The sequence below is a fragment of the Pristiophorus japonicus genome, chromosome 15 (assembly GCF_044704955.1).
Source record: "Pristiophorus japonicus isolate sPriJap1 chromosome 15, sPriJap1.hap1, whole genome shotgun sequence".
Classification (NCBI taxonomy): domain Eukaryota; kingdom Metazoa; phylum Chordata; class Chondrichthyes; family Pristiophoridae; genus Pristiophorus; species Pristiophorus japonicus.
In genome coordinates, this window is record NC_091991.1 from 7,500,860 (window position 1) to 7,527,224 (window position 26,365).

Consider the following 26,365-nt stretch of genomic DNA (forward strand, 5'->3'; position numbering starts at 1 on the left):
GATCTCCCATGCACGGAAGGCAGACAGGTAAATCAGTCGTTGGTTCCTCCACAGAATCACAACAAGTCCAGAACCTGCAATCAAGTCCTGTTAGGTGCGGAGATTAAAAGACAACGGGGAGGAAATCCGGTTGGGGCGGTGTCCCCGGGCGGGGCGGTAAATTTTGTGCCGGCAAATGGTTTGCCTCTGCTGCCGCAGAATTCACCAGCTGGGCCCGGAGTGTGGGGCGGGGCACTCAGGGAAGCGTTGCACATCTCTCTCAGGGCGCTAGGCCGGCTGAGCAAGGGAAAATCCCGAGCTAAAGAACCGGCCTCGGAGCGCCCCGAGAGAGAAGCCTCAAAAACATTCCCAATAAATAACTCACGTCACCACAACGTAAATCGCAATAAAACCCCAATCACACGTAATATGTCCTTACTATACAGTAACAATGTACACGAGGCCCATACTGGAGAGAAGGTCACTCTGTGACCAGTGACCTTTATTAGCCAGCACTGAAGTGATGAAGGTGGGTGGAGCTTCCTCTTTTATACCTGAAGGTCCAGGTTAGGAGTGTCTCCCACAAGTTCACCACCTAGTGGTCAGTGTTCTCACGGTGTACAACTTAGTTCAGTTTATACATGGGTTACAATGACAGTTGAATACATGACAACACTTACCTGAGGTGGACGTCACTGACCTCACTGCGGCCGCTACAGCTCGGGCCGCCCACTTTCCCAGGCGGTCCCACCAGGGGGCGCACTACGGGGCGCTACTGGTCGGGCGCGATCCAAATATAGATCGGGTGTCGCTACCAGGGAGCGTTGCACACAGGCTCGCCTCTTCCGGGCGGTACTGCTCCTCGCCCCGCCGAAACGGCACCGAATGTCCCGGCAGGGCGCTGGAAGCTGGCCGGCCACCCGGCAGGGCTTATCGCCACCATTGGCGCCCCTCCGGAGCGCTAACAGGGGGCAGCAGAATACCGAAAATCCAGCCCATTAATATAAAGCCGCTTCTTAAAAATTAATTACATTTTTTTTTCACAGGCGTTTGTTTTCCAGACCAGCGCTCCCACCACTGAGCCTCACCTGTTGGGAGCTCATGACCATAACTCGGGCAACATGCCATGCCTACGATTAACTTCATTGCGGGCAAACTCTCGGGGAGTGCCCGCTGCCCCACCCAGATTCCCAGCACCTATTCCTGGTGGACATCCAGTCTATTCCGATCAATGAGGAGATGGGGCCATTTTGATAGGTTGGACTATACCACGAATGCCTACATGAAAACTTCCCAATCTGGCATTGTAAAGGTGAAGCGACCTCCAGCCTCTCCTCCTGACTTGCCCCCCAGCTCCTGCTGGGCCCAAGGTTAACAAGCAAGCTGCCATTATATATTTGGTCCATGGGTTCTTTGCTTAAGAATCCACAGCAACACATTGCTATTAAGAACTAGTTGGTTTATTAGCAAAGGTTTAGCAATCACACTACACATTACCGGTTCATCCACCAGGCTCACAACCACCTGCCTCATCGTGGATCCCCCGAACCCAACTGGCTGGGGTTTTATTGAGTCTTGTGAACATCACGTGACTGGCTAAGCCACTCACAACTCAACAGCTCTACAACTATTTTAGGTGAAACTCAAATCAAATGCCTCCTTTTGGCAAGGGCATTAGAACCCACAAATTAACATTTGGAACTTTAACAAAACCTTAAATCAAATTAAAATTTGGTTGCCGGGGTGATGACGCACCCCAGTCCCTCCGTCGCCCACCTCTCGCGGAAGGCCGCGAACGTACCGGTGGACACCGCGTGCTCCAGCTCCAGGGACACCCTGGCTGGGATGTAACCGCGGAAGAGAGGCAGGCAGTCGGGCTGAACGACCCCCTCGACCGCCCGCTGCCTGGACTGGCTGATGGCCCCCTTGGCCATGCCCAGGAGCAGTCCTACGAGGAGCCCTTTCGACCTGCCCGCTCCCCTCCACACAGGGTGCCCAAAGATCAGGAGCGTGGGACTGAACTGCAAGCAGGATTTGATGAGCAGCTCCTTCAAATATTGACAGAGAGGCTGCAACCTCACACATTCAACATACACGTGGAACACGGACTCCTCCAGACCACAGAAATTACAGGCAGCCTGGGAGTCTGTGAACCGACTTAAAAACCGATTGCGCGGGTCTGCTCCGTGCAACACCCTCCAGGCCAAGCCCCCAATAAATAAAGGGAGGACTCCCGTATAGAAAGCACTCCATTGGGGACCCCCGCTCTACAAACCTGTGAGCCTACTCACCGGTGCATACATTACACCGTTCCTGGCTCCGGAAGAGGCCATTTTTCACACAACTCCCGAGATGTTCATGGTCTTGCAGCGTCGTTGAGTTTAGCTTGGGTACTCTCCGTGGCACGCCCCCGTGCTGTGGGAGGGATGGATGGTGCACCCTGCCACAACCCCCGCCTCTGCCAACCGGAGAATCGGGGGCGGAATCCTAGCGGGACCAGTCGCCATCCCGTTTTCCTGTCCCGTGATCAGAGATCCACTCCAGTTGCACTTTGGCCTGGACCTGGATTTTGGGTCTGGCGTGTCAAACTCACAACAGCGGGTTTCCCTGATTCACTTATCGGGGATTATTTCCAGGTAAAATTAATATGCAGGCAAAGTAAAACTAAATCTCCCGATCCAACAAACAAAATGGTCTCCTCAGTACGCTATTCGATGCTGTGGTGCTGCCCTTGCCTCCACTTCTGGAGTCGGGTCTGGGTGGGCATTAAAGAGAGAAGGAGCTTGGAGAGTAGGAGCTGTGACGTTGTTGCCCCGTCCCTGACCCCAAGCACCCCCTTCCCCCAGCCTGCTGGACGCGTGGGGTCAGGCGATTGCACCAATTGTGTCAGCTTGGCTCAGGCAGCAGCACTCCCACCTGCGAGTCGGCAGGTTGTGGGTTCGAACCCCACTCTGGTACGTAATCAAGGCTGGTGCTGAGGAAGTGCCGCATTGTTTCAGACCTCATTGTTTGAGCGTGACGTTAATCCGAGGCCCCGTCTCTTGGCTCCACCAGTTTAAGTGAGCTTTGAAAATCCCACGGCACAATGTAAAGGAGCAGCAACCAATCTGCCAGTGTCCTGGCCCACATTTCTTCCTTCCTCCCCCACCCCCCGCAAAATAAGACCAGCAAAAATAGCCTTAATATGCCGTTTACCTCATTGCAGTCCGTGTGAGCTTGCTGTGCGCAAATTGGCCACCGGGTTTACCCAACTGACAACAATGACTGCACGTCAAAGCAATTCATTGCATCTGCAGTATTTCACGGAGCCAGCACAGGCACGAATGGGCCGAATGGCCTGTGTTGTCGGATTCTATGACCGCCTGCAATGTTATTTCGATGGTGCCGATTATTAAACATCGTTACCTCGCAGGAATGCTTTGTTTTCCAAACCACGGCATTAACTGGGAGCCAGAATGGGTTTGGGAAGGTGACGCTGGCTTTGTTGGCTGTAGCCGCGCGTCGCTCCTCCTTGTCGTACTCTGCCCCTCATCCTGCATTCATCACCGGCTTCACCCCAACCGGCTCTGTCCTCCTCCATCTCCGTGCGCCATTCTTAATACGTCTCTCGCTTCCAACAATTCGAGTTGAAGAGAGATGGTGGATGTACGATTCCACCCCTCCCCCTCCACACCCTCCACCTTCCTCCCCCTCTTCTTCTCCCTCCTGCCCCCTCCTCCCGCTCCACCCCATCCTGTGCCATGATCCTGAGGAGAGATTGAGTCGATTGGGCCGATATCCTCTGGAGTTTAGAAGAATGAGAGGTGATGTTGTAAAAATATATCACCAGAGGAATTGGCAGGGTAGATGCAGGGAGGATGTTTCCCCCGGGCTGGTGAGTCTAGAACCAGAGGTCACAGTCTCTGGATAAGGGGTCGGCCATTTAGGACTGAAATGAGGAGAAATTTCTTCACTCAGAGGGTGGTGAATCTTTGGAATTCTCTACCCCAGAGGGCTGTGGAGGCTCAGTCATTCAGTGTATTCAAGACAGAGATCGATAGAATTTTGGAATCAAGGGATATGGGGATCAGGCAGGAAAGTGGAATTGTGGTAGAAGATCAGCCATGATCTCATTGAATGGTGGAGCAGGCTCGAGGGGCCGAATGGCCGACTCCTGCTCCTAATTCTTATGGTCTTCTATTCTAAGGGGTCCAGAGCGAGTGAGTGGTGACAGAGAGCCAGCGACGAGTGCTGCATTCTGGGACAAACGAATTCTCCTCAACTCGACGAATGGCACGGGCGTGAGATCAATGACGGGCAGGAAAAGCCCCTTTGGGTTTATCCAGCCTGTCCCACACAATTTGTTATATCGCTCCCCTCCCCCACCACAACCGAATGCCACGAGAGCTCCTGGGAGAGGCGAAGATCTCATTCACCCAGCTCCAACAGCTCCGTCCCGCACACCGTCCAGTCTTCGAGACCGTCCTCATTCATAACAATATAAGAAATAGGAGCAGGAGTCGGCCATTCGGCCCCTCGAGCCTGCTCCGCCATTCAATAAGATCATGGCTGATCTTCAAACTCAACTCCACTTTCCCACCCAATCTCCATATCCCTTGATTCCCCTAGACTCCAAAAATCTAGCGATCTTAGCCTTGAGTATACCCAACGACTCAGCCTCCACAGCTCTCTGGGGCAGAGAATTCCAAAGATTCACCACCCTCTGAGTGAAGAAATTCCTCCTCATCTCAGTCCTAAATGGCCGACCCCTTATCCTGAGACTGTGTGACCCCTGGTTCTAGACTCCCCAGCCCCGGGGGGGAAACATCCTCCCTGCATCTACCCTGTCAAGCCCTGTAAGAATGTTGTATGTTTCAATGAGATCACCTCTCATTCTTCTAAACTCTGGAGAACATAGGGCTAGTCTGCTCAGTCTCTCCTCATAGGACAATCCCCCCCATCCCAAGAATCAGTCATCTCGGAACTCAGCACGACTCTTTATTCTTTTTTGCGTGTCTGATCCTAAAGTCTTGAGATACGCAACACAGAGGTCCCGTCTGCCTGTTTGAACTCAGTTGCTTTTATCCTGATTCTAAGTGCACTGCTTCAGCGTGAGACATAACCCTGGCCAAGCTTTCTGCCTGGGCGGAAACTGGAAGAAAATGCAATCTTTTTTGCACTAACTGACTAACCGAATGTTATTTATTTTTTGAAGGTTGACAGCGCGTGCAGGACCAGCCAATGCCTGGCGCTGTGACCTTGCCTGAGTTTGTCGTGTGCTTGCTAGTGATTTCTCTTTGTTTTTAAAACAGTGTGCAACTCGACCGAAACACGCTACCTAAAAAGGGACTAAGGTAGAGATGTTTTAATACAACATATTAATCGGACTTGACGCGCGTATGTATTGGTGTTCTTTGGTGGTGGCAATCCAGTTCCTGGTGGGCAGGATGTCACAGCATGGGATCCGGCGCGAGTTTACCATTAATCGGCAAGAATTTGGGAAAACCCGCTCAGGGTGGCTTGGGCGAGGAGTGGGGGGGTGGGGTTGATGGGGAAAAATGCCACTCTGGAGCAGCGGCAAAGGACCGAGGAAGCTGATGGCCAGGGCTGATTCCTGGCAGCATGCACTGCGCCGTACCCGACCAGGGAATGGTGATGCCACCCACCAAATGTTCTGTTGCCCCAACGCAGACATTATCCACTTTGGTAAGCACCAAAGTTCACCAAAAGTAAAGCTGCTTAAAGACTGCGTCGGTATTGGGGCATCGGCGCTCTTGCATCGTTTTGATGTGGCAACTTGTTTGCGAACTTCTTTGGCACTCTGTTGGTTCCGCGTGGTGCTGCCAAAGAGGCTCCTGGAACAACCTCACCTTGCCGGTTGTGCTGGAGAAGCTGGTTAGGCCATTTACTAGTTTTCCCGGGTGTCCCAATTCGACAAAGGGACGGGGAGGGAGAGAGACTTGCTGCCCGGGACGCACAGCGAAATAATTCGGCTAATTTGGGTCGTGAGCTGCAACTTCCATGTTTTTTGCCTTTGATTGGGATGGTCATAATGAGCCTGAAATTCCGATATCCCCGGGCCCGTACTAAGTTCATGCGGACCCGGAAAGGCATCGGAACAGCCGGGTTTCAGCGCGCTGCGCACATTAGTTGAAAACCGGCTTTTCCAATCTGTCAAGTTTCTGGCTTGAAAGATCTCACGCACATCGGGAGCAAAGACACTTGTACGTGCAAATTTCCGATATTTACGCGTACAAATGTCCTCAATAATCTTGCGCCTGAAAAAGCAGGAGTATAGCCTACTGTTACAGGCGCAAGTGTTTTAAAGCACACAAAAACATGTAAAAATAAGTTATGAAAACATATTTTATTGTTAAAAACCTTCCGCACAACGGTAAGTTTATTTTAAGGCATAATTAAAAAAACTTTAAAAAAAATCGGGAATAAATAAGACATTAATAACTTCAATTTAAATGAATCCTAAATATGTAGTGTATATTTTCTATTTTTTATTTTGGGTGTTTGGGGGGGGGGTTCTCATTCATAGTAATCGGAGTTTCGGACTTATGAAACTCTTATTACTATGAATGAGAATATACCATACCTGATTGGCTGCCCAGAGACATGTGACTCCAGCCCCAGTCTTGCGCATGTCCCGATGTGCACGCGCTGCGATGCGCAGCAAGAGGAGGCCCGTGCATCGGAAAGTCGAGCGGGCACAGCACCTTCAGGTCTGCGCACTTTTTTTCTCTAAAATCTAGTCGAACGCCCGCGGGAAGGAGAAAACGGAATTTCTGGGCCATTGTTTCCTGGAACAGGTCTGAGGGGGAGCAAGACTGGGCCTAGTGTCTCCTCCCCAGCTCTCGATATTTAGCCTTTATCCCACGTTGTCTCACCCTGGTGGGTACATGGTAGTGTCGTGGTTATGTTACTAGTACTCCAGAGATCTTATAAGAACATAAGAATTAGGAGCAGGAGTTGGCCATCTAGCCCCTCGAGCCTGCTCCACCATTCAACAAGATCATGGCTGATCTGGCCGTGGACTCAGCTCCACTTACCCGCCCTCTCCCCGTAACCCTTAATTCCCTTACTGGTTAAAAATCTTGGATTGATAATCTCAGAGATTAAGAGCTGGATTTTTGGAATTTCCGGGTAGTAATGGCGACGGGTCGGTAACGTTTGCGCCGGGAAATGGTTTGCGTCGGCAGCCACAAAATTCACCAGCTGGGCCCGGAGTGTGGGGCGGGGCATTACACACCCCTCTCAGGGTGCTAGGCTGGCTGAGCACGCGAAAATCACGAGCTAAGGACCCGGCCTGGAAGTGCCCTAAGAGAGGCGTCGCCGGAAAATAAAATCGCCACAAGAAACATCCCCAATACCTTGAACACCCAACATCAGGACAAAATAAAAATAAGCAAAGCAATCAAACTTATCTCATTCAGCAATACCACTCCCCTCCGCCGGACAGCTCTGATCGCCACGGGAGGCGCTCGAGGTTCGGCGTCCAACAAAAATCGCAGCGCGGCCGAAACCGGCAGCGTTCCACACCGACTCGGCGCTCCCGGGCCGTGCTGCTCCGCGCCACCGCAAAACCGCCAAGGCATTTCCCGGCGGGGGCGCTGGGAGCTGGCCGCCCACCCAGAAACTCTCGGCGCCACCATTGCCACCCCTCCGGGGGCGGGGACAAAGCCGGCAACGTGCCGGGAATCCAGCCCGTTTAACGAGTTCATAATGGACCCACCCCCCCCCCCCCCGGCCAATGGAGAATTTCAATTCAGTTAAAAGTGAAAAGCTGGTGCCAGTAAAAGGGGACCTGAATCTGTCACGTTGTCGTTAAAAGCCCATCGGGTTGACTGACGCCCCTGAGGGAAGGAAACCCTGCCGCCCCTCAGCCCCGGGGCTGAGTATGATTCCAGTCCCACACCAACGCGGAGGGCTCTCAACTGCGTTCTGAAGCAGCCAGGTGGACCGCTCAGTTGTAGCGTACCGCGATGGATGGGCAATAAACACCGGTAATGCCTCCGTCGCGAGAATGATTTTTTTCCTCGCAGGTCGGGGTGGCCCACGGTGCCGCAGGGGCCCGGCACTCCAGCTCTTTATACTCCCGACCACGACAGCTTCCAGCGCGAGTCGTCCCAAGTGTGCGACGACTTTGAGGTGGGCGACTGGGTGACGTCATCAAGGCCCAGGTCGCCGGTGAGAGCGCGGGGCTGGAACACCGGCGGGGCCCAGGCACAGCGGAGGTGCGGGAAGGTCGGGGCGGAGGAGCGGCGAGAGATCGTGGGCGGAGGTGCGGCGAATGAGGGTTCGGGGCCCAGAAGAGCCGAGGGCCCAGGGGGCAGCACGGGCCCAGCCCACACTGTGCGATATGTGTAGCGCACTGGGTCCGTGCAGCAGAGCAGGTCTCTCCAGTCGTCCTGGTTAACCCTCGCCACTGGACCAAGACCTGGCTCTGTCAAGCCCCGTGTGGTGGCTGGTGTGCAACGGTCACCTCACGTTAAAAAAATCCACACACAGGCATCTTCCACCTTTGGAGTTCAGGACTGGAACATCGGGTCCTTCATTGAAACATCTGTGAACTCATCCCTTTTGGTGTGGTAGCAAGTCATCCTCGTTCAAGGGACCGCCAATGATGATGATTTTTTAAAGAAGAAAGCTATTGAGGGTGGAATTGCAGCAACAGCAAACTCAGGTGCCCCCTTAAATGTCTGCCTCGCTCCCAAATGCAAACCGTCTGCACTGCACCTTCCTAATCACCCCTGCCCCCCAGGAGGTTCTCTGATGAAACAATGAGTAGACTCTGATTGACATTTGCCTGTGTTTACTTACTAACAGTTAGACTTTGTGGTGTTAAAGGGTATCAGAAACAGGCCATTCGGACCATCGAGTCCGTGCCGGTGTTTATGCTCCACACCAGCCTCCTCCCACCCCTCTTCATCTCACCCCATCAACATATCCTTCTATTCCTTTCTCCCTCCTGTGTTTATCCAGCTTCCCCTTAAAGGCATCGGTACTATTCGCCTCAACCACTCCCTGTGGCAGCGAGTTCCACATTCTCACCGCTCTCTGGGAAAAGAGGTTTCTCCAGAATTCACAATTTGATTTATTAGTGACTACCATATATTTATGGCCCCTGGTTCTGGTCTCCCCCACAAGTGGAAACGTTCTCTCTACATCTACCCTATCGACACCCTTCATAATCTTCAAGGCAATCCCTCAGCCTTCTTTTTTGGAGATAAGAGACAGTAATTAGGTCCTTTTGTGCGGAGTTTCTGTCTGTGATTAAGTCATTGTGCAAGATCTCCTCGCCGCATACTGTGAAAATAAATGAGCAGTGACTTTTATTTACTTAAACTTGTCTCTTTTTTGTCCATGCTCTTCACAGACATTCATCAAAACACCACAAATTGCTTTTGTGGTCCAATTGTGTTGACATTACTGAAAGCTCACGTTATTCTGAAGTGTTGGTTTCCTCTATAGCTTTTCCTCGCTGTCTGGTCAAAGAAGTATTTTAATCTAACTCAGTTCTGGAAAGACCACACTGAGTCCCGTTCACCCAACACCCCCTGTGCTCGCTGACCTACGCCAGCTCCCGGTCCGGCAACGCCTGGAATTCCATCCTTGTGCTTCAAATACTTCCATGGAATATATATTCAAAAGGGAGTTAGACGTGGCCCTTATGGCTAAAGGGATCTGGAGAGAAAGCAGGAATGGGGTACTGAAGTTGCATGATCAGCCATGATCTTATTGAATGGTGGTGCAGGCTCGAAGAGCCGAATGGCCTATTCCTGCACCTATTTTCTATGTTTCTATGGCATCGGCCCCGCTCCCTATCTCTGTAACCTCCTCCAGCCCTACATCCTTCCGCGAACTCTGCATTCCGCGAACTCTGGCATCTTGTGCAACAAAACCTTCTTCACCCCCACTATTGGCATCCGTGCCTTCAGCTGCCTGGGCCCTGGAAGTTCCTCCCTAAGCCTCTCCCCCCACCCTCCTCTTCCTTTAAGACACTCCTTAAAACCTACCTTTTTGGCCACCTGCCCTAATTTCTCCTGATACACAGGATGTGGGTGTCACTGGCAAGGCCTGCATTTATTGCCCCCTCCCTAGTTGCCCTCGAGTATCTCGCTGGGATATTTCAGAGGGCAGCTAAGCATCAGCCACATTGCTGTGGGTCTGGAGTCACCTATAGGCCCAGACCAGGTAAAGGGCAGCAGATTTCCTTCCCGAAAGGGCATTCGTGAACCCGATGGGTTTTTCCTGATAATCCGGTAGTTTCATGCTCACCATTGCCAATACTAGCTTTTTAAATCCAGATTTATTTAACGAACTGAATTTAAATTCCCCAGCTGCCGTGGTGGGATTTGAACTACATGTCTGTGGATTAGTCTAGAACCTCTGGATTATTGACCCAGTAACATAACCACTACGCTACCGTTCCCTTGGTGTGGCTCAGCGTCAAGCTTTGTTTGATTACGCTCATGTGCAGTGCCGTGATATGTTTTACCTGGCTAAAGGCGTTATGTTGATGTAGTGATGGGTCTGCTCGGTGATGGAAATGTTTTAAATTTGCTTGGTAATATGTCCCTGCAGGTACACCCCATCATCTCGCCAAACCAGCCACGAGGAGGGCAAGGAATGGCTTCGTTCTCACTCCACCGGTGGCCTTCAGGACACGGTCAATCAGTCGCCCCTGCCCTCGCCTTCTGCCATCTCTTCCCCTTGCAGCGGGATATACAATTTCACCCACTTAGGTGAGCCGCATTGCCTGATCTATCAGTGGCCCCAGACACCGCTGATACAGTCGGGGGTGGGGAGGGGAGGGGGGGTGGGGAGGCGGATCGCGACAACGAGCGCCGGCATACAACAGGCGATTGCGAGTCTGCAGCCCCTCTCTACATCGCTTCCCGATTTAACTTCACTGGAAACAGAAACGGGGAGAGATGTCAAACAGGGAGGCAGGCTCACGAGGTTGATTCCTGAGATGTGCAGTTCTGGCCTCCTTACCTAAGAAAGGATATACCTGCCAAAAAGGGAGTGCAGCGAAGGTTCACCAGACTGATTCCTGGGATGGCAGGACTGTCGTATGAGGAGAGATTGGGTCGACTAGGCCTGTATTCACTCGAGTTTAGAAGAACGAGAGGGGATCTCATTGAAAAGTATAAAATTCTGACGGGGTTGGATAGACTGGATGCGGGGAGGATGTTTCCCCGGGGCTGGGGAGTCTAGAACAAGGGGTCACAGTCTCAGGATACGGGGGAGGAAATTTAGGACCGAGATGAGGAGAAATGTTTTCACTCAGAGGGTGATGAACCTGTGGAATTCTCTACCACAGAAGGCTGTGGAGGCCAAGTCACTGAATATATTTAAGAGGGAGATCGATAGATTTCTAGAAACAAAAGACTTCAAGGGGTATGGGGAAAAAGCAGGAATATGGTTTGAGATAGAGGATCAGCCATGATCATATTGAATGGCGGTGCAGACTCGAAGGGCCGAATGGCCTACTACTGTTCAATTTTCTATGAGTCTATGAAGGGATTGTCTTATGAAGAAAAGTCGAGCAGGTTGGGCCCTATACTCATTGGAGTTTAGAAGAATGAGAGGTGATCTTATTGAAACGTATAAGACTCTAAGGGGGCTCGACAAGGTAGATGCAGAGAGGATGTTTTTCCCCGTGGGGGAATCTAGAACTAGGGGGCATAGTTTCAGAATAAGGGGCCTTGCATTTAAAACTGAGATGAGGAGGAATTTCTCAGAGGGTTGTAAATCTGTGGAATTCTCTGCCCCAGAGAGCTGTGGAGGCTGGGTCATTGAATATATTTAAGGTGGAGATAGACCGATTTTTGAGCGATAAGAGAGACAAGGGTTATGGGGAGTGGGCAGGGAAGTGGAACTGAGTCCATGATCTGATCAGCCATGATCTTATTGAATGGCGGAGCAGGCTCGAGGGGCCAAATGACCGACTCCTGCTCCTATTTCTTAGGTTCTTATGACTGGCTAGCGCCAGTATTAGACTATCACACAAATTCGAGCTCTTGCACTTCTAAAAAGGATTGGTGTGATTGCACACGGGCAGGTGGCACAGATCAATGAATCGAGGCACTCATCTTGTTACTCTTCTCTCTGCACTGCGCTCCTTTGCAATCCGGATAGCTGGATGGGGGCTCAGGATTAACCCCGAGAGCGCCAGAGACATTGCTTGCCTGGACGGCCATTTTGCCTGAGTCACTCCTCAACAACTTGCTGTATAATTGTCCACAAAGAAAAAGAAAGACTTGCATTTATATAGCGCCTTTCACGACCGCCAGACGTCCCAAAGCGCTTTACAGCCAATGAGTACTTTTGGAGTGTGGTCACTGTTGTAATGTGGGAAACGCGGCAGCCAATTTGCACACAGCAAGCTCCCACACACAGCAATGTGATAATGACCAGATAATCTTTTTTTGTGAAGTTGGTTGAGGAATAAATATTGGCCCAAGGACACCGGGGAGAACTCCCCTGCTCTTCTCTGAAATAGTGCCATGGGATCTTTTATGTCCACCCGAGAGAGCAGACGGGGCCTCGGTTTAACATCTCATCTGAAAGACGGCACCTCCGACAGTGCAGCGCTCCCTCAGCACTGCACTGGGAGTGTCAGCTTGTATTTTTGTGCTCAAGTCCCTGGAGTGGGACTTGAACCCACAACCTTCTGACTCTGAGGTGCGAGTGTTGCCCACTGAGCCACGGCTGACAAACAAGGTGAAATTGGATTCAATCCGCGCCTTGTTCTGCTTTTTATGTTTTCATCATTAACTCATCATATGACAGGAAGGATTGAACAGGTTAAGACTCTTTTCTCTCGGAAAGTGAAGGCTGAGGGGGTGACCTGATAGAGGTCTTTAAGGGTTTAATAGGATAGACGTAGAGAGGATGGGGCCAAAATTTGGTAGCGCCCTAGTAACCGAGGCGGGACTTCCTGTGCCAGGCGAGTAAGTCCCGCCGTGACCGCGAAATTGAGGTTAGCGCCCCCGAGAGGAAATGGAGCGCAATGTCGGGCACTCCACTCCCTCTCGGGGACGGGACCGGGGCACTCGCCGTGGGCATTTTTCAACGCTAGGCGGAGCGCCGCGTAGCCTGGGTGGGAGCACGGGACCCTCGCTTTCCGTTAAAGGAGAGGGCAGGCTGCGAGCTCGGCAATGGGACAACGGGCAACGACCTCTCCACCACGGGAGCAACATGGCGGCACCGGTAAGTCGGCCGTGGAAACAAAATGGCGGCACGCACCTCACCTTTACTTCTCTCCCCCCACGAGCGGGGCGCGGCCCGGCTCGCGACCCGCGAGGCGTGGCGTTGACATCCATCGCCCCCCCCCCCCCGTGGTGGCCTCACGGGTCGCTAGGGAATTTCCGCTCCGGGGCGAAAGCGGGTCCCAGCGCACGGCGATGACGCCGCCATCGTCGGCGCAGCGGCCTGGGCGGTTACCGGCAGGAGCAGGGTGCTGCCGGTTTGTGCCTCCGCTAACTCCCGCTGAATATCGCAGGAGGCGGTCGCAGCCCCATGTCCCGGGCGAGAAATCGTTTGCGCCCCCTGGGGGCACTAATGGGAGGCACAAACGATGCACATTTCCCCCCATTTTTCCACTTGTGGGGGAGACCAAAACAAGCGGTCATAAATATAAGACAGCCACTAATAAATCCAATCTGGAATTCAGAAGGAACTTCTTTACCCAGAGAGTGGTGAGAATGTGGAACTCACTGCCACAGGGTGTGGTTGAGGCGAATAGTGTCGATGTATTTAAGGGGAGGCTGGATAAACATATGGGGGAGAGGGAATAGAGGGTTATGCTGATAGATTTAGATGAGGAAAGACGGGAGGAGGCTCGAGTGGAGCATAAACGCCGGCATGGACTGGTTGGGCCGAATGGCCTGTTTCTGTGCCGTAAATTTGATGTCATTCTATGTAACCGAGGACTCGATGACTTGACATTTTCAGTGGGTTTCAGAAATTAAATCTGTAGATTTATATCACTGTGGGAATTCCTTTTGACAAAGTGCGATTGCTGCAGAGAGGTTTAAATGTCAGTGGCATATTAGATTTATTTGACAATTGGAGAGGTCCATCACGACTAATCTACAATCCATTCAGTGTGCTGTGACATACATCACTGTCAGAAGCCACGGTGTTGCCCTTGAAATTCAAGGAAACCATTTCTATCATATCGACACTTAAGAGGGGAATTTTAACCCTGCCCGAAGAGAGGGAATGAAGACGGGCGAAGTAGTTAAAATGGAGCGATGCCATTTCCCGCTCTGTTTCCCATGTCTTGACGCCGCTGGTTTTGGGGAGGAAAAGGAAGCCGTCAGATTCTGGAGAGAGCCTCAGTAACTAATGAACACATGGGAACCCCAATGGCATTTTAACCCGTGACTGGGCGGGAGAGACTTCCGCCAAGTAAAACTGTCCAGAATCCAGCGCGGCCCGATGAGGTAATCACTGCTTAGGCCTCAGCTGGAGCCCAATTCTGGGCACCGCACTTTAGAAAGGATAGAAACATAGAAATTTACAGCGCAGATGGAGGCCATTCCGGCCCATTGTGTCCGCCCCGGCCGACAAAGAGCCGCACGGCCCTCGGTCTGCAGCCCTGAAGGTTACATGTAAACCTATGAACAATGAACAATGGCGGAAAGGTAAACAGCATCCGGTCCACCCCACACGACTGCGACACCCCTTACACCGCAACATTCTACACTCCACCCCAACCGGAGCCATGCGATCTCCTGGGAGAGGCAAAAAACAGATAAAAACCCAGGCCAATTGGGGAAACTAAATCTGGGAAAATTCCTCTCCGACCCATCCAGGCGATCGAAACTAGTCCAGGAGATCACTCTGGCCGTATTAGATTCCCTGCAGTACTTACCATCGTATCTGCACCATCCTACAAGAGGTCACCCAGTCTAATCCCACTGACCAGCTCGAGGTCCGTAACCCTGCAGGATGTGAAGGCCTTAGAGAGGGCGCGGAGACGGTTTACTGGAATGGTTCCAGGGATGAGGGACTTCAGTTACGTGGAGAGACTGGAGAAGCTGGGGTTGTTCTCCTTAGAGCAGGGAAGGTGAAGAGATTTAATAGAAACATAGAAACATAGAAAATAGGTGCAGGAGTAGGCCATTCGGCCCTTCTAGCCTGCACCGCCATTCAATGAGTTCATGGCTGAACATGCAACTTCAGTACCCCATTCCTGCTTTCTCACCATACCCTTGATCCCCCTAGTAGTAAGGACTTCATAGAGGTGTTCAAAATTAGAAGCGTTTTGTCAGAGTAGATAGGGAGAAACTGTTTCCAGTGGCAGGAAGGTCGGTAAGCAGAGGACACGGATTTAAAATATTATAGAATCGTAGAAGTTTGCAGCACGGAAGGAGGCCATTTCGGCCCATCGTGTCCACGCCGGCTGACAAAGAGCTATCCAGCCTAATCCCACTTTCCAGCTCTCGGTCCGTAGCCCTGAAGGTTACGGCACTTCAAATGCACATCCAAGTACTTTTTAAATGCTATGAGGGTTTCTGCAAAAGAACCAGAGGGAGATGAGGAGAATTTTTTTTACAAGTTGTTGTGATCGGGAACGCGCTGCCTGAAAGGGCAGTGGGAGCAGATTCAATAGTGACTTTCAGATACTAGAAGGGGAAACATTTGTAGGGCATTGGGGAAAGGACAAGGGGGGGGTGGGGTGGGACTAATTGGGTCACTCTTTCACAGAGCTGGCACTGGGTACGATGGGCCGAATGGCCTCCTTCTGTGTTGTAATATTCTATTATTCTATGAAGTGGAAAAAGCTGCGGATGCTGAAAATTTGAAATAAAAACAGAAAATGTGAGAAACACTCAGCAGGTCAGGCAACATCTGTGGAGAGAGGGACAGAGATAACGTTTCAGGTCGATGACCCTCCATCAGTTGTTTGAAATTTAACAGCTTTTAAGCAAGTACAGAGTCATGAAATAGGGGAGGAGAAGAAAAGAATTTAGATGAGGAAGGACAGGAGGAGGCTCGAGTGGAGCACAAACGCTGGCATGGACTGGTTGGGCCGCGTGGCCTGTTTCTCAGCTGTATATCTCCTGTAATCCGATGTGTAAAAGAATAAAAGGGAAGGTCAGTGATTGGGTGGAAGGCTACTCGGAACTCCTTCACAGCAAACGAGCCCCAGGTGGGCAGAGGAAACGTTACAGGGACACCCTCAAAACCTCCCTGATAAAATACAACATCCCCACCGACACCTGGGAGTCCCTGGCCAAAGACCGCCCGAAGTGGAGGAAGTGCATCCAGGAGGGCGCTGAGCACCTCGAGTCTCATCGCCGAGAACATGCAGAAATCAAGGGCAGGCAGCGGAAGGAGCGTGCAGCAAACCAGTCCCACCCTCCCTTTCCCTCAACCGCTGTCTGTCCCACCTGTGACAGGGACTGTGGTTCTCATATTGGACTGTTCAGTCACCTAAGGACTAATTTTAAAAGTGGAAGCAAGTCTTCCTCGATTCCGAGGGACTGCCTATGATGATGATGATGATGCATGTGTAAAATAGAAACATAGAAAATAGGTGCAGGAGTAGGCCATTCAGCCCTTCGAGCCTGCACCACCATTCGATAAGATCATGGCTGATCATTCCCTCAGTACCCCTTTCCAGCTTTCTCTCCATACCCCTTGATCCCTTTAGCCATAAGGGCCATATCTAACTCCCTCTTGAATATATCTAATGAACTGGCATCAACAATTCTCTGTGGCAGGGAATTCCACAGGTTAACAACTCTCTGAGTGAAGAAGTTTCTCCTCATCTCAGTCCTAAATGGCCTACCCCTCATCCTAAGACTGTATTCCCTGGTTCTGGACTTCCCCAACATCGGGAACAATCTACCCACATCTAACCTGTCCGGTCCCGTCAGAATCTTGTATGTTTCTATGAGATCCCCTCTCATCCTTCTAAACTCCAATGTATAAAGGCCCAGTTGATCCAGCCTCTCCTCATATGTCAGTCCTGCCATCCCGGGAATCAGTCTGGCGAACCTTCGCTGCATTCCCTCAATAGCAAGAACGTCCTTCCTCAGATTAGGAGACCAAAATAGAACACAATATTCCAGGTGAGGCCTCACCAAGGCCCTGTACAACTCAGTAAGACCTCCAAGCTCCTATACTCAAATCCTCTAGCTATGAAGGCCAACATACCATTTGCCTTCTTCACCGCCTGCTGTACCTTCATGCCAACTTTCAATGACTGATGAACCATGACACCCAGGTCTCGTTGCACCTCCCCTTTTCCTAATCTGCCGCCATTCAGATAATATTCTGTCTTCGTGTTTTTCTCCCCAAAGTTGATAACCTCACATTTATCCACATTATACTGCATCTGCCATGCATTTGCCCACTCACCTAACCTGTCCAAGTCACACTGCAGCCTCCTAGCGTCCCCCTCACAGCTCACACCATCACACAGTTTGGTGTCATCTGCAAACTTGGAGATATTACACTCAATTCCTTCATCCAAATCATTGATGTATATTGTAAAGAGCTGGGGTCCCAGCACTGAGCCCTGCGGCACTCCACTAGTCACTGCCTGCCATTCTGAAAAGGACCCATTTATCCCGACTCTCTGTTTCCTGTCTGCCAACCAGTTCTCTATCCACGTCAGTACATTACCCCCAATACCATGTGCTTTGATTTTGCACACCAATCTCTTGTGTGGGACCTTGTCAAAAGCCTTTTGAAAGTCCAAATACACCACATCCACCGGTTCTCCCTTGTCCACTCTGCTAGTTACATCCTCAAAATGTTCCAGAAGATTTGTCAAGCATGATTTCCCCTTCATAAATCTATGCTGACTTGGACCAATCCTGTCACCGCTTTCCAAATGCGCTGCTATTTCATCCTTAATAATTGATTCCAATATTTTCCCCACTACTGATGTCAGGCTAACCGGTCTATAATTACCCGCTTTCTCTCTCCCTCCCTTTTTAAAAAGTGGTGTTACATTAGCTACCCTCCAGTCCATAGGAACTGAACCTGAGTCGATAGACTATTGGAAAATGATCATCAATGCATCCACTATTTCTAGGGCCACTTCCTTAAATATTCTGGGATGCAGATTATCAGGCCCCGGGGATTTATCAGCCTTCAATCCCATCAATTTCCCTAACACAATTTCCTGCCTAATAAGAATATCCTTCAGTTCCTCCTTCTCACTAGACCCTCGGTCCCCTAGTACTTTCAGAACATTATTTGTGTCTTCCTTCGTGAAGACAGAATCAAAGTATTTGTTGAATTGGTCTGCCATTTCTTTGTTCCCCATTATAAATTCACCTGAATCCGACTGCAAGGGACCTATGTTTGTCTTCACTAATCTTTTTCTCTTCACATACCTACAGAAGCTTTTGCAGTCAGTTTTTATGTTCCCGGCAAGCTTCTTCTCGTACTCTATTTTCCCCCTCTTAATTAAACCCTTTGTCCTCTTCTGCTGAATTCTAAATTTCTCCCAGTCCTCAGGTTTGCTGCTTTTTCTGGCCAATTTATATGCCTCTGCCTTGGATTTAACACTATCCTTAATTTCTCTTGTTTGCCACGGTTGAGCCACCTTCCCCGTTTTATTTTTACTCCAGACGGAGATGTACAATTGCTGAAATTCATCCATGTGATCTTTAAATGTTTGCCATTGCCTATCCACCGTCAACCCTTTAAGTATCAATCGCCAGTCTATTCTAGCCAATTCACGCCTCAAATCATCGAAGTTACCTTTTCTTAAGTTCAGGACCCTAGTTTCTGAATTAATTGTGTCACTCTCCATCCTAATAAAGAATTCTACCATGTTATGGTCACTCTTCCCCAAGGGGTCTTGCACAACAAGTTTGCTAATTAGTCCTTTCTCATTACACATCACCCAGTCTAGGATGGCCAGCTCCCTGCTTGGTTCCTCGACATATTGGTCTAGAAAACCATCCCTAATACACTCCAGGAAATGCTCCTCCACCGCATTGCTACCAATTTGGTTAGCCCAGTCAATATGTAGATCAAAGTCACCCATGATAATTGCTGTACCTGATACGTTCTTACTATACAGTATAAATGCACACGAGGCCCATGCTTGAGAGAAGGTCAGTCTGTGACCTGTCCTTTATTTCTTTGCACTCAAGTGCAGGAAGAGGGTGGAGCTTCCCCTTTTATATCTGAAGGTCTAGGTTAGGAGTGTCTCCCACAAGTTCACCACCACGTGGTCAGTGTTCTTACAGTGAATACCTTAGGTTAGATTGTACATGGGTTACAATGCTGGTTGAATACATGACAGTACCCTTATTGCATGCATCCCTTATTTCTTGTTTGATGCTATTCCCAACCTCACTACTACTGTTTGGAGGTCTGTACACAACTCCCACCAGCGTTTTCTGCCCCTTTGGTATTCCGTAGCTCCACCCATACCGATTCCACATCATCCAAGCTAATGTCCTTTCTTACTATTGCATTAATTTCCTCTTTAACCAGAAATGCCACCCCGCCTCCTTTCCCTTTCTGTCTATCCTTCCTAAATGTTGAATACCCTTGGATGTTGAGTTCCCAGCCTTGGTCACCCTGGAGCCATGTCACCGTGATTCCAATTACATCATACCCGTTAACTGCTATCTGCGCAGTTAATTCGTCCACCTTATTCCGAATACTCCTCGCATTGAGGCACAGAGCATTCAGGCTTGTCCTTCCAACACACTTTGCCCCTTTAGAATTTTGCTATAATGTGGACTTTTTTGCTTTTTGCCTTAGGTTTCTCTGCCCTCCACTTTTAATTTTTCTCTTTCTATCTTTTGCTTCTGCCCCCATTCTACTTCCCTCTGTCTCCCTGCATAGGTTCCCATCCCCCTGCCGTATTAGTTTAACTCCTCCCCAACAGCACGAGCAAACACTCCCCCTAGGACATTGGTTCTGGTTCTGCCCAGGTGCAGACCGTCCGGTTTGTACTGGTCCCACCTCCCCCAGAACTGGTTCCAATGTCCCAGGAATTTGAATCCCTCCCTGCTGCACCACTCCTCAGTATTGATCTGAGCTCTCCTGCAATTCCTATTCTGACTAGCACGTGGCAATCCTGAGATTACTACTTCTGAAGTCCTACTTTTTAATTTAGCTCCTAGCTCCCTAAATTCGCCTTGTAGGACCTCATCCCGTTTTTTTTACGTATATCGTTGGTATCTATATGCACCACGACAACTGGCTGTTCTCCCTCCCTTTTCAGAATGCCCTGTACCCGCTCCGAGACATCCTTGACCCTTGCACCGGGGAGGCAACATACCATCCTAGAGTCTCGGTTGCAGCCGCAGAAACGTGTAAAAGAATAAAAGCGAAGGTCTGTGATTGGGTGGAAAGCAGGAGAGATTAAGAGACAAACTGGATGATGGTGCGAGGTGACAATGGGTCAAGAAAAGAAACGAAAGCTGGGTCTAGTGAGGGGTAGATGAGAATCGCAGTATCATTTCTAGCACCTGCTGTCCGGAAAAATGGGAATGGTGGTTGGATGTGGCGCAGTTTGCTGTAACCAGCGGTTGGACAATGTGGGGAACCGGACTGATGATCTCCTGGTAAATGGCGGAGTGATTGATAAAGTTCCACAGCTGGAAGGAAACAGGGATTGTGGAGTGAGGAACAACAGCAGGTGAACCAGCACAGGATTTTGAGAGCACCAACCAGTGAGCCCCTTCCGATTGAAAGCGCTTCAATAGATCGACTGGGGAGAAAGTTCTGGTCTCACTCCTGCCTGTGCGGAGGATCGATCCGTGGTTTGTGATTCTCAACTTTTACACAGTTTGAGCTGGAATGTGTCCCGTTACAGAATCAGTGGAGATTGATTGCCATCCATTACAGACAGTTTGAAAGTGAACGCGAATTTAATCCTGATTGTAACAGCCTGGAATTTGTAAGGGAAATATGGAATAAAATAAAATGGTGGTTCTGGAGGGTGTTGGGTTCGATGTTTGAGCTGGGAAGGCTGTCAAGTGTCTGTTAAGTGCTGAATAAGTGGAGCTGGTTCCTGGTTAATTGGGCCCTATTAGGCTTAGTTCTTGTAATATAATTCATCAGTAACTGTGACTGTATTCATGCTCCAGTGAGTCTTAAAGCAGCAGGGAGAAATTTTCCTTTCCAGCTGTACTCCATTAGTTCATTAATGTTTCTCTTCTGAAGTCGGTTTGTGTGTTTACAATGGGTTCTTTGTGAAAGTGCTATTTAGCTTATGTTAGATCAAATCCCGGTTGTGTGTGCAGGCCTCATATGTGGTTCTGCATGGTAAGCACGGCATCACACGCATAGTGACTGCACGCGCTATGTTTATTCAGCGCCGTTAATACAGATAAACATCGCAAGACGCTTGACAAGAGTCCCAATCAGACAACATTGTTTTTTTTTGGGCTCTAGGGGAATCAAGGGATATGGGGATAGGGCAGGAAAGTGGAGTTGAGGTCGAAGATCAGCCGTGATCTTATTTGGCCCAGAAATTGTGGTCGGAGGCTTCCCGCGGGCAATTGCCTCCGACCTGAAACATTTCTATGAAAGTACCCGGTGGACCGGGGAGGAGCGTGGGATTCCGATGTGGGCGCCTTCTCTTCCCGCGCTGCGGAGCGCGCTCCCCTCCTCCAGGTTCCCCCGGAGAAGGTGCAGTCACGTGTGACTGCTCAGCCAATCAGGTACAGTATTCCACAGCTTTCCCATTAATAGCAATAACTCCGTATCTACCAGTTCTCATTTCTATTATTGGGGAAAAAAAACACACACTAAACACGCAGGGGCAGTATTGAGGGAGCGCTGCACTGTCGGAGGGGCAGTACTGAGGGAGCGCTGCACTGTCGGAGGGGCAGTACTGAGGGAGCGCTGCACTGTCGGAGGGGCAGTACTGAGGGAGCGCTGCACTGTCGGAGGGGCATTACTGAGGGAGCGCTGCACTGTCGGAGGGGCAGTATTGAGGGAGCGCTGCACTGTTGGAGGGGCAGTAGTGTGCGAGCGCCGCACTGTCGGAGGGGCAGTACTGAGGAAGCGCTGCACTGTCGGAGGGGCAGTATTGAGGGAGCGCTGCACTGTCGGAGGGGCAGTACTGTGGGAGCGCCGCACTGTCGGAGGGGCAGTACTGAAGGAGCGCTGCACTGTCGGAGGGGCAGTATTGAGGGAGCGCTGCACTGTCGGAGGGGCAGTACTGAGGGAGCGCTGCACTGTCGGAGGGGCAGTACTGAGCAAGCGCCGCACTGTCGGAGGGGCAGTACTGAGCAAGCGCCGCACTGTCGGAGGGGCAGTACTGAGGGAGCGCCGCACTGTCGGAGGGGCAGTACTAAGGGAGCGCTGCACTGTCGGAGGGGCAGTACTGAGGGAGCGCTGCACTGTCGGAGGGGCAGTACTGAGGGAGCGCTGCACTGTCGGAGGGTCAGTACTGAGCAAGCGCCGCACTGTCGGAGGGGCAGTACTGAGGGAGCGCTGCACTGTCGGAGGGTCAGTACTCAGCAAGCGCCGCACTGTCGGAGGTGCAGTACTGAGGGAGCGCTACACTGTCGGAGGGGCAGTACTGAGGGAGCGCTGCACTGTCGGAGGGGCAGTACTGTGGGAGCGCCGCACTGTCGGAGGGGCAGTACTGTGGGAGCGCCGCACTGTCGGAGGGGCAGTACTGAGGAAGCGCTGCACTGTCGGAGGGGCAGTATTGAGGGAGCGCTGCACTGTCGGAGGGGCAGTACTGTGGGAGCGCCGCACTGTCGGAGGGGCAGTACTGAGGGAGCGATGCACTGTCGGAGGGGCAGTATTGAGGGAGCGCTGCACTGTCAGAGGGGCAGTACTGAGGGAGCGCTGCACTGTCGGAGGGGCAGTACTGAGCAAGCGCCGCACTGTCGGAGGGGCAGTACTGAGCAAGCGCCGCACTGTCGGAGGGGCAGTACTGAGGGAGCGCTGCACTGTCGGAGGGCCAGTACTGAGGGAGCGCTACACTGTCGGAGGGGCAGTACTGAGGGAGCGCTGCACTGTTGGAGGGGCAGTACTGAGGGAGCGCTGCACTGTCGGAGGGGCAGTACTGAGCAAGCGCCGCACTGTCGGAGGGGCAGTACTGAGCAAGCGCCGCACTGTCGGAGGGGCAGTACTGAGGGAGCGCTGCACTGTCGGAGGGCCAGTACTGAGGGAGCGCTACACTGTCGGAGGGGCAGTACTGAGGGAGCGCTGCACTGTCGGAGGGGCAGTACTGAGGGAGCGCTGCACTGTCGGAGGGGCAGTACTGAGGGAGCGCTGCACTGTCGGAGGGTCAGTACTGAGCAAGCGCCGCACTGTCGGAGGGGCAGTACTGAGGGAGCGCTGCACTGTCGGAGGGTCAGTAATCAGCAAGTGCCGCACTGTCGGAGGGGCAATACTGAGGGAGCGCTGCACTGTCGGAGGGTCAGTACTCAGCAAGCGCCGCACTGTCGGAGGTGCAGTACTGAGGGAGCGCTACACTGTCGGAGGGGCAGTACTGAGGGAGCGCTGCACTGTCGGAGGGGCATTACTGAGGGAGCGCTGCACTGTCGGAGGGGCAGTATTGAGGGAGCGCTGCACTGTTGGAGGGGCAGTACTGTGGGAGCGCCGCACTGTCGGAGGGGCAGTACTGAGGAAGCGCTGCACTGTCGGAGGGGCAGTATTGAGGGAGCGCTGCACTGTCGGAGGGGCAGTACTGTGGGAGCGCCGCACTGTCGGAGCGGCAGTACTGAGGGAGCGCTGCACTGTCGGAGGGGCAGTATTGAGGGAGCGCTGCACTGTCGGAGGGGCAGTACTGAGGGAGCGCTGCACTGTCGGAGGGGCAGTACTGAGCAAGCGCCGCACTGTCGGAGGGGCAGTACTGAGCAAGCGCCGCACTGTCGGAGGGGCAGTACTGAGGGAGCGCCGCACTGTCGGAGGGGCAGTACTAAGGGAGCGCTGCACTGTCGGAGGGGCAGTACTGAGGGAGCGCTGCACTGTCGGAGGGGCAGTACTGAGGGAGCGCTGCACTGTCGGAGGGGCAGTACTGTGGGAGCGCCGCACTGTCGGAGGGGCAGTACTGAGGAAGCGCTGCACTGTCGGAGGGGCAGTATTGAGGGAGCGTTGCACTGTCGGAGGGGCAGTACTGTGGGAGCACCGCACTGTCGGAGGGGCAGTACTGAGGGAGCGATGCACTGTCGGAGGGGCAGTATTGAGGGAGCGCTGCACTGTCGGAGGGGCAGTACTGAGGGAGCGCTGCACTGTCGGAGGGGCAGTACTGAGCAAGCGCCGCACTGTCGGAGGGGCAGTACTGAGGGAGCGCTGCACTGTCGGAGGGCCAGTACTGAGGGAGCGCTACACTGTCGGAGGGGCAGTACTGAGGGAGCGCTGCACTGTTGGAGGGGCAGTACTGAGGGAGCGCTGCACTGTCGGAGGGGCAGTACTGAGCAAGCGCCGCACTGTCGGAGGGGCAGTACTGAGCAAGCGCCGCACTGTCGGAGGGGCAGTACTGAGGGAGCGCTGCACTGTCGGAGGGCCAGTACTGAGGGAGCGCTACACTGTCGGAGGGGCAGTACTGAGGGAGCGCTGCACTGTCGGAGGGGCAGTACTGAGGGAGCGCTGCACTGTCGGAGGGGAAGTACTGAGGGAGCGCTGCACTGTCGGAGGGTCAGTACTGAGCAAGCGCCGCACTGTCGGAGGGGCAGTACTGAGGGAGCGCTGCACTGTCGGAGGGTCAGTACTCAGCAAGCGCCGCACTGTCGGAGGGGCAATACTGAGGGAGCGCTGCACTGTCGGAGGGTCAGTACTCAGCAAGCGCCGCACTGTCGGAGGTGCAGTACTGAGGGAGCGCTACACTGTCGGAGGGCAGTACTGAGGGAGCGCTGCACTGTCGGAGGGGCAGTACTGTGGGAGCGCCGCACTGTCGGAGGGGCAGTACTGTGCGAGCGCCGCACTGTCGGAGGGGCAGTACTGAGGAAGCGCTGCACTGTCGGAGGGGCAGTATTGAGGGAGCGCTGCACTGTCGGAGGGGCAGTACTGTGGGAGCGCCGCACTGTCGGAGGGGCAGTATTGAGGGAGCGCTGCACTGTCGGAGGGGCAGTACTGAGGGAGCGCCGCACTGTCGGAGGGGCAGTACTGAGGAAGCGCTGCACTGTCGGAGGGGCAGTATTGAGGGAGCGCTGCACTGTCGGAGGGGCAGTACTGTGGGAGCGCCGCACTGTCGGAGGGGCAGTACTGAGGGAGCGATGCACTGTCGGAGGGGCAGTATTGAGGGAGCGCTGCACTGTCGGAGGGGCAGTACTGAGGGAGCGCTGCACTGTCGGAGGGGCAGTACTGAGCAAGCGCCGCACTGTCGGAGGGGCAGTACTGAGCGAGCGCCGCACTGTCGGAGGGGCAGTATTGAGGGAGCGCTGCACTGTCGGAGGGGCAGTACTGAGGGAGCGCTACACTGTCGGAGGGGCAGTACTGAGGGAGCGCTGCACTGTCGGAGGGGCAGTACTGAGGGAGCGCTGCACTGTCGGAGGGGCAGTACTGAGGGAGCGCTGCACTGTCGGAGGGTCAGTACTGAGCAAGCGCCGCACTGTCGGAGGGGCAGTACTGAGGGAGCGCTGCACTGTCGGAGGGTCAGTACTCAGCAAGCGCCGCACTGTCGGAGGTGCAGTACTGAGGGAGCGCTACACTGTCGGAGGGGCAGTACTGAGGGAGCGCTGCACTGTCGGAGGGGCAGTACTGTGGGAGCGCTGCACTGTCGGAGGGGCAGTACTGAGGGAGCGCTGCACTGTCGGAGGGTCAGTACTGAGCAAGCGCCGCACTGTCGGAGGGGCAGTACTGAGGGAGCGCTGCACTGTCGGAGGGTCAGTACTCAGCAAGCGCCGCACTGTCGGAGGTGCAGTACTGAGGGAGCGCTACACTGTCGGAGGGGCAGTACTGAGGGAGCGCTGCACTGTCGGAGGGGCAGTACTGTGGGAGCGCTGCACTGTCGGAGGGGCAGTACTGAAGGAGCCCTGCACTGTCGGAGGGGCAGTACTGTGGGAGTGCCGCACTGTTGAAGGGGCAGTACTGAGGGAGCCCTGCACTGTCGGAGGGGCAGTACTGTGGGAGTGCCACACTGTTGAAGGGGCAGTACTGAGGGAGCCCTGCACTGTCGGAGGGGCAGTACTGTGGGAGCGCTGCACTGTCGGAGGTGCCGTCTTTCAAATGAGGCATTAAACCGAGGCCCCGTCTGCTCTCTCAGGTGGTGTAAAAGATCCCGCGGCCACTATGCGAAGAAGAGCAAGGTGTCCTGGGGCCAATATTTATCCCTCGACCAAGATCACTAAAAGAGATTATTTGTCGTTAAGTTCTGATTGTCCATGATCTCATTGAATGGTGGAATAGGCTCAAGGGGGATAAACGGCCTGCACCTGTTCCTATATCACATTGCTGCTTGTGGGAGCTTGCTGTGTGCAAATTGGCTGCCGCG

At 52.7% G+C, this 26,365-nt stretch overlaps 1 protein-coding gene across 1 annotated transcript in view; it reads left to right on the forward strand.

The window, feature by feature from the left end:
• nav3 (neuron navigator 3) overlaps positions 1–26,365 on the forward strand; it is a 463,067-nt gene that overhangs the window by 322,690 nt on the left and 114,012 nt on the right. The window contains exons 17-18 of the mRNA XM_070900107.1: positions 5,271–5,312; positions 10,552–10,712. Of these exons, the coding sequence (XP_070756208.1) occupies positions 5,271–5,312; positions 10,552–10,712 (203 nt within the window). The remainder of the gene's footprint in view (positions 1–5,270; positions 5,313–10,551; positions 10,713–26,365) is intronic.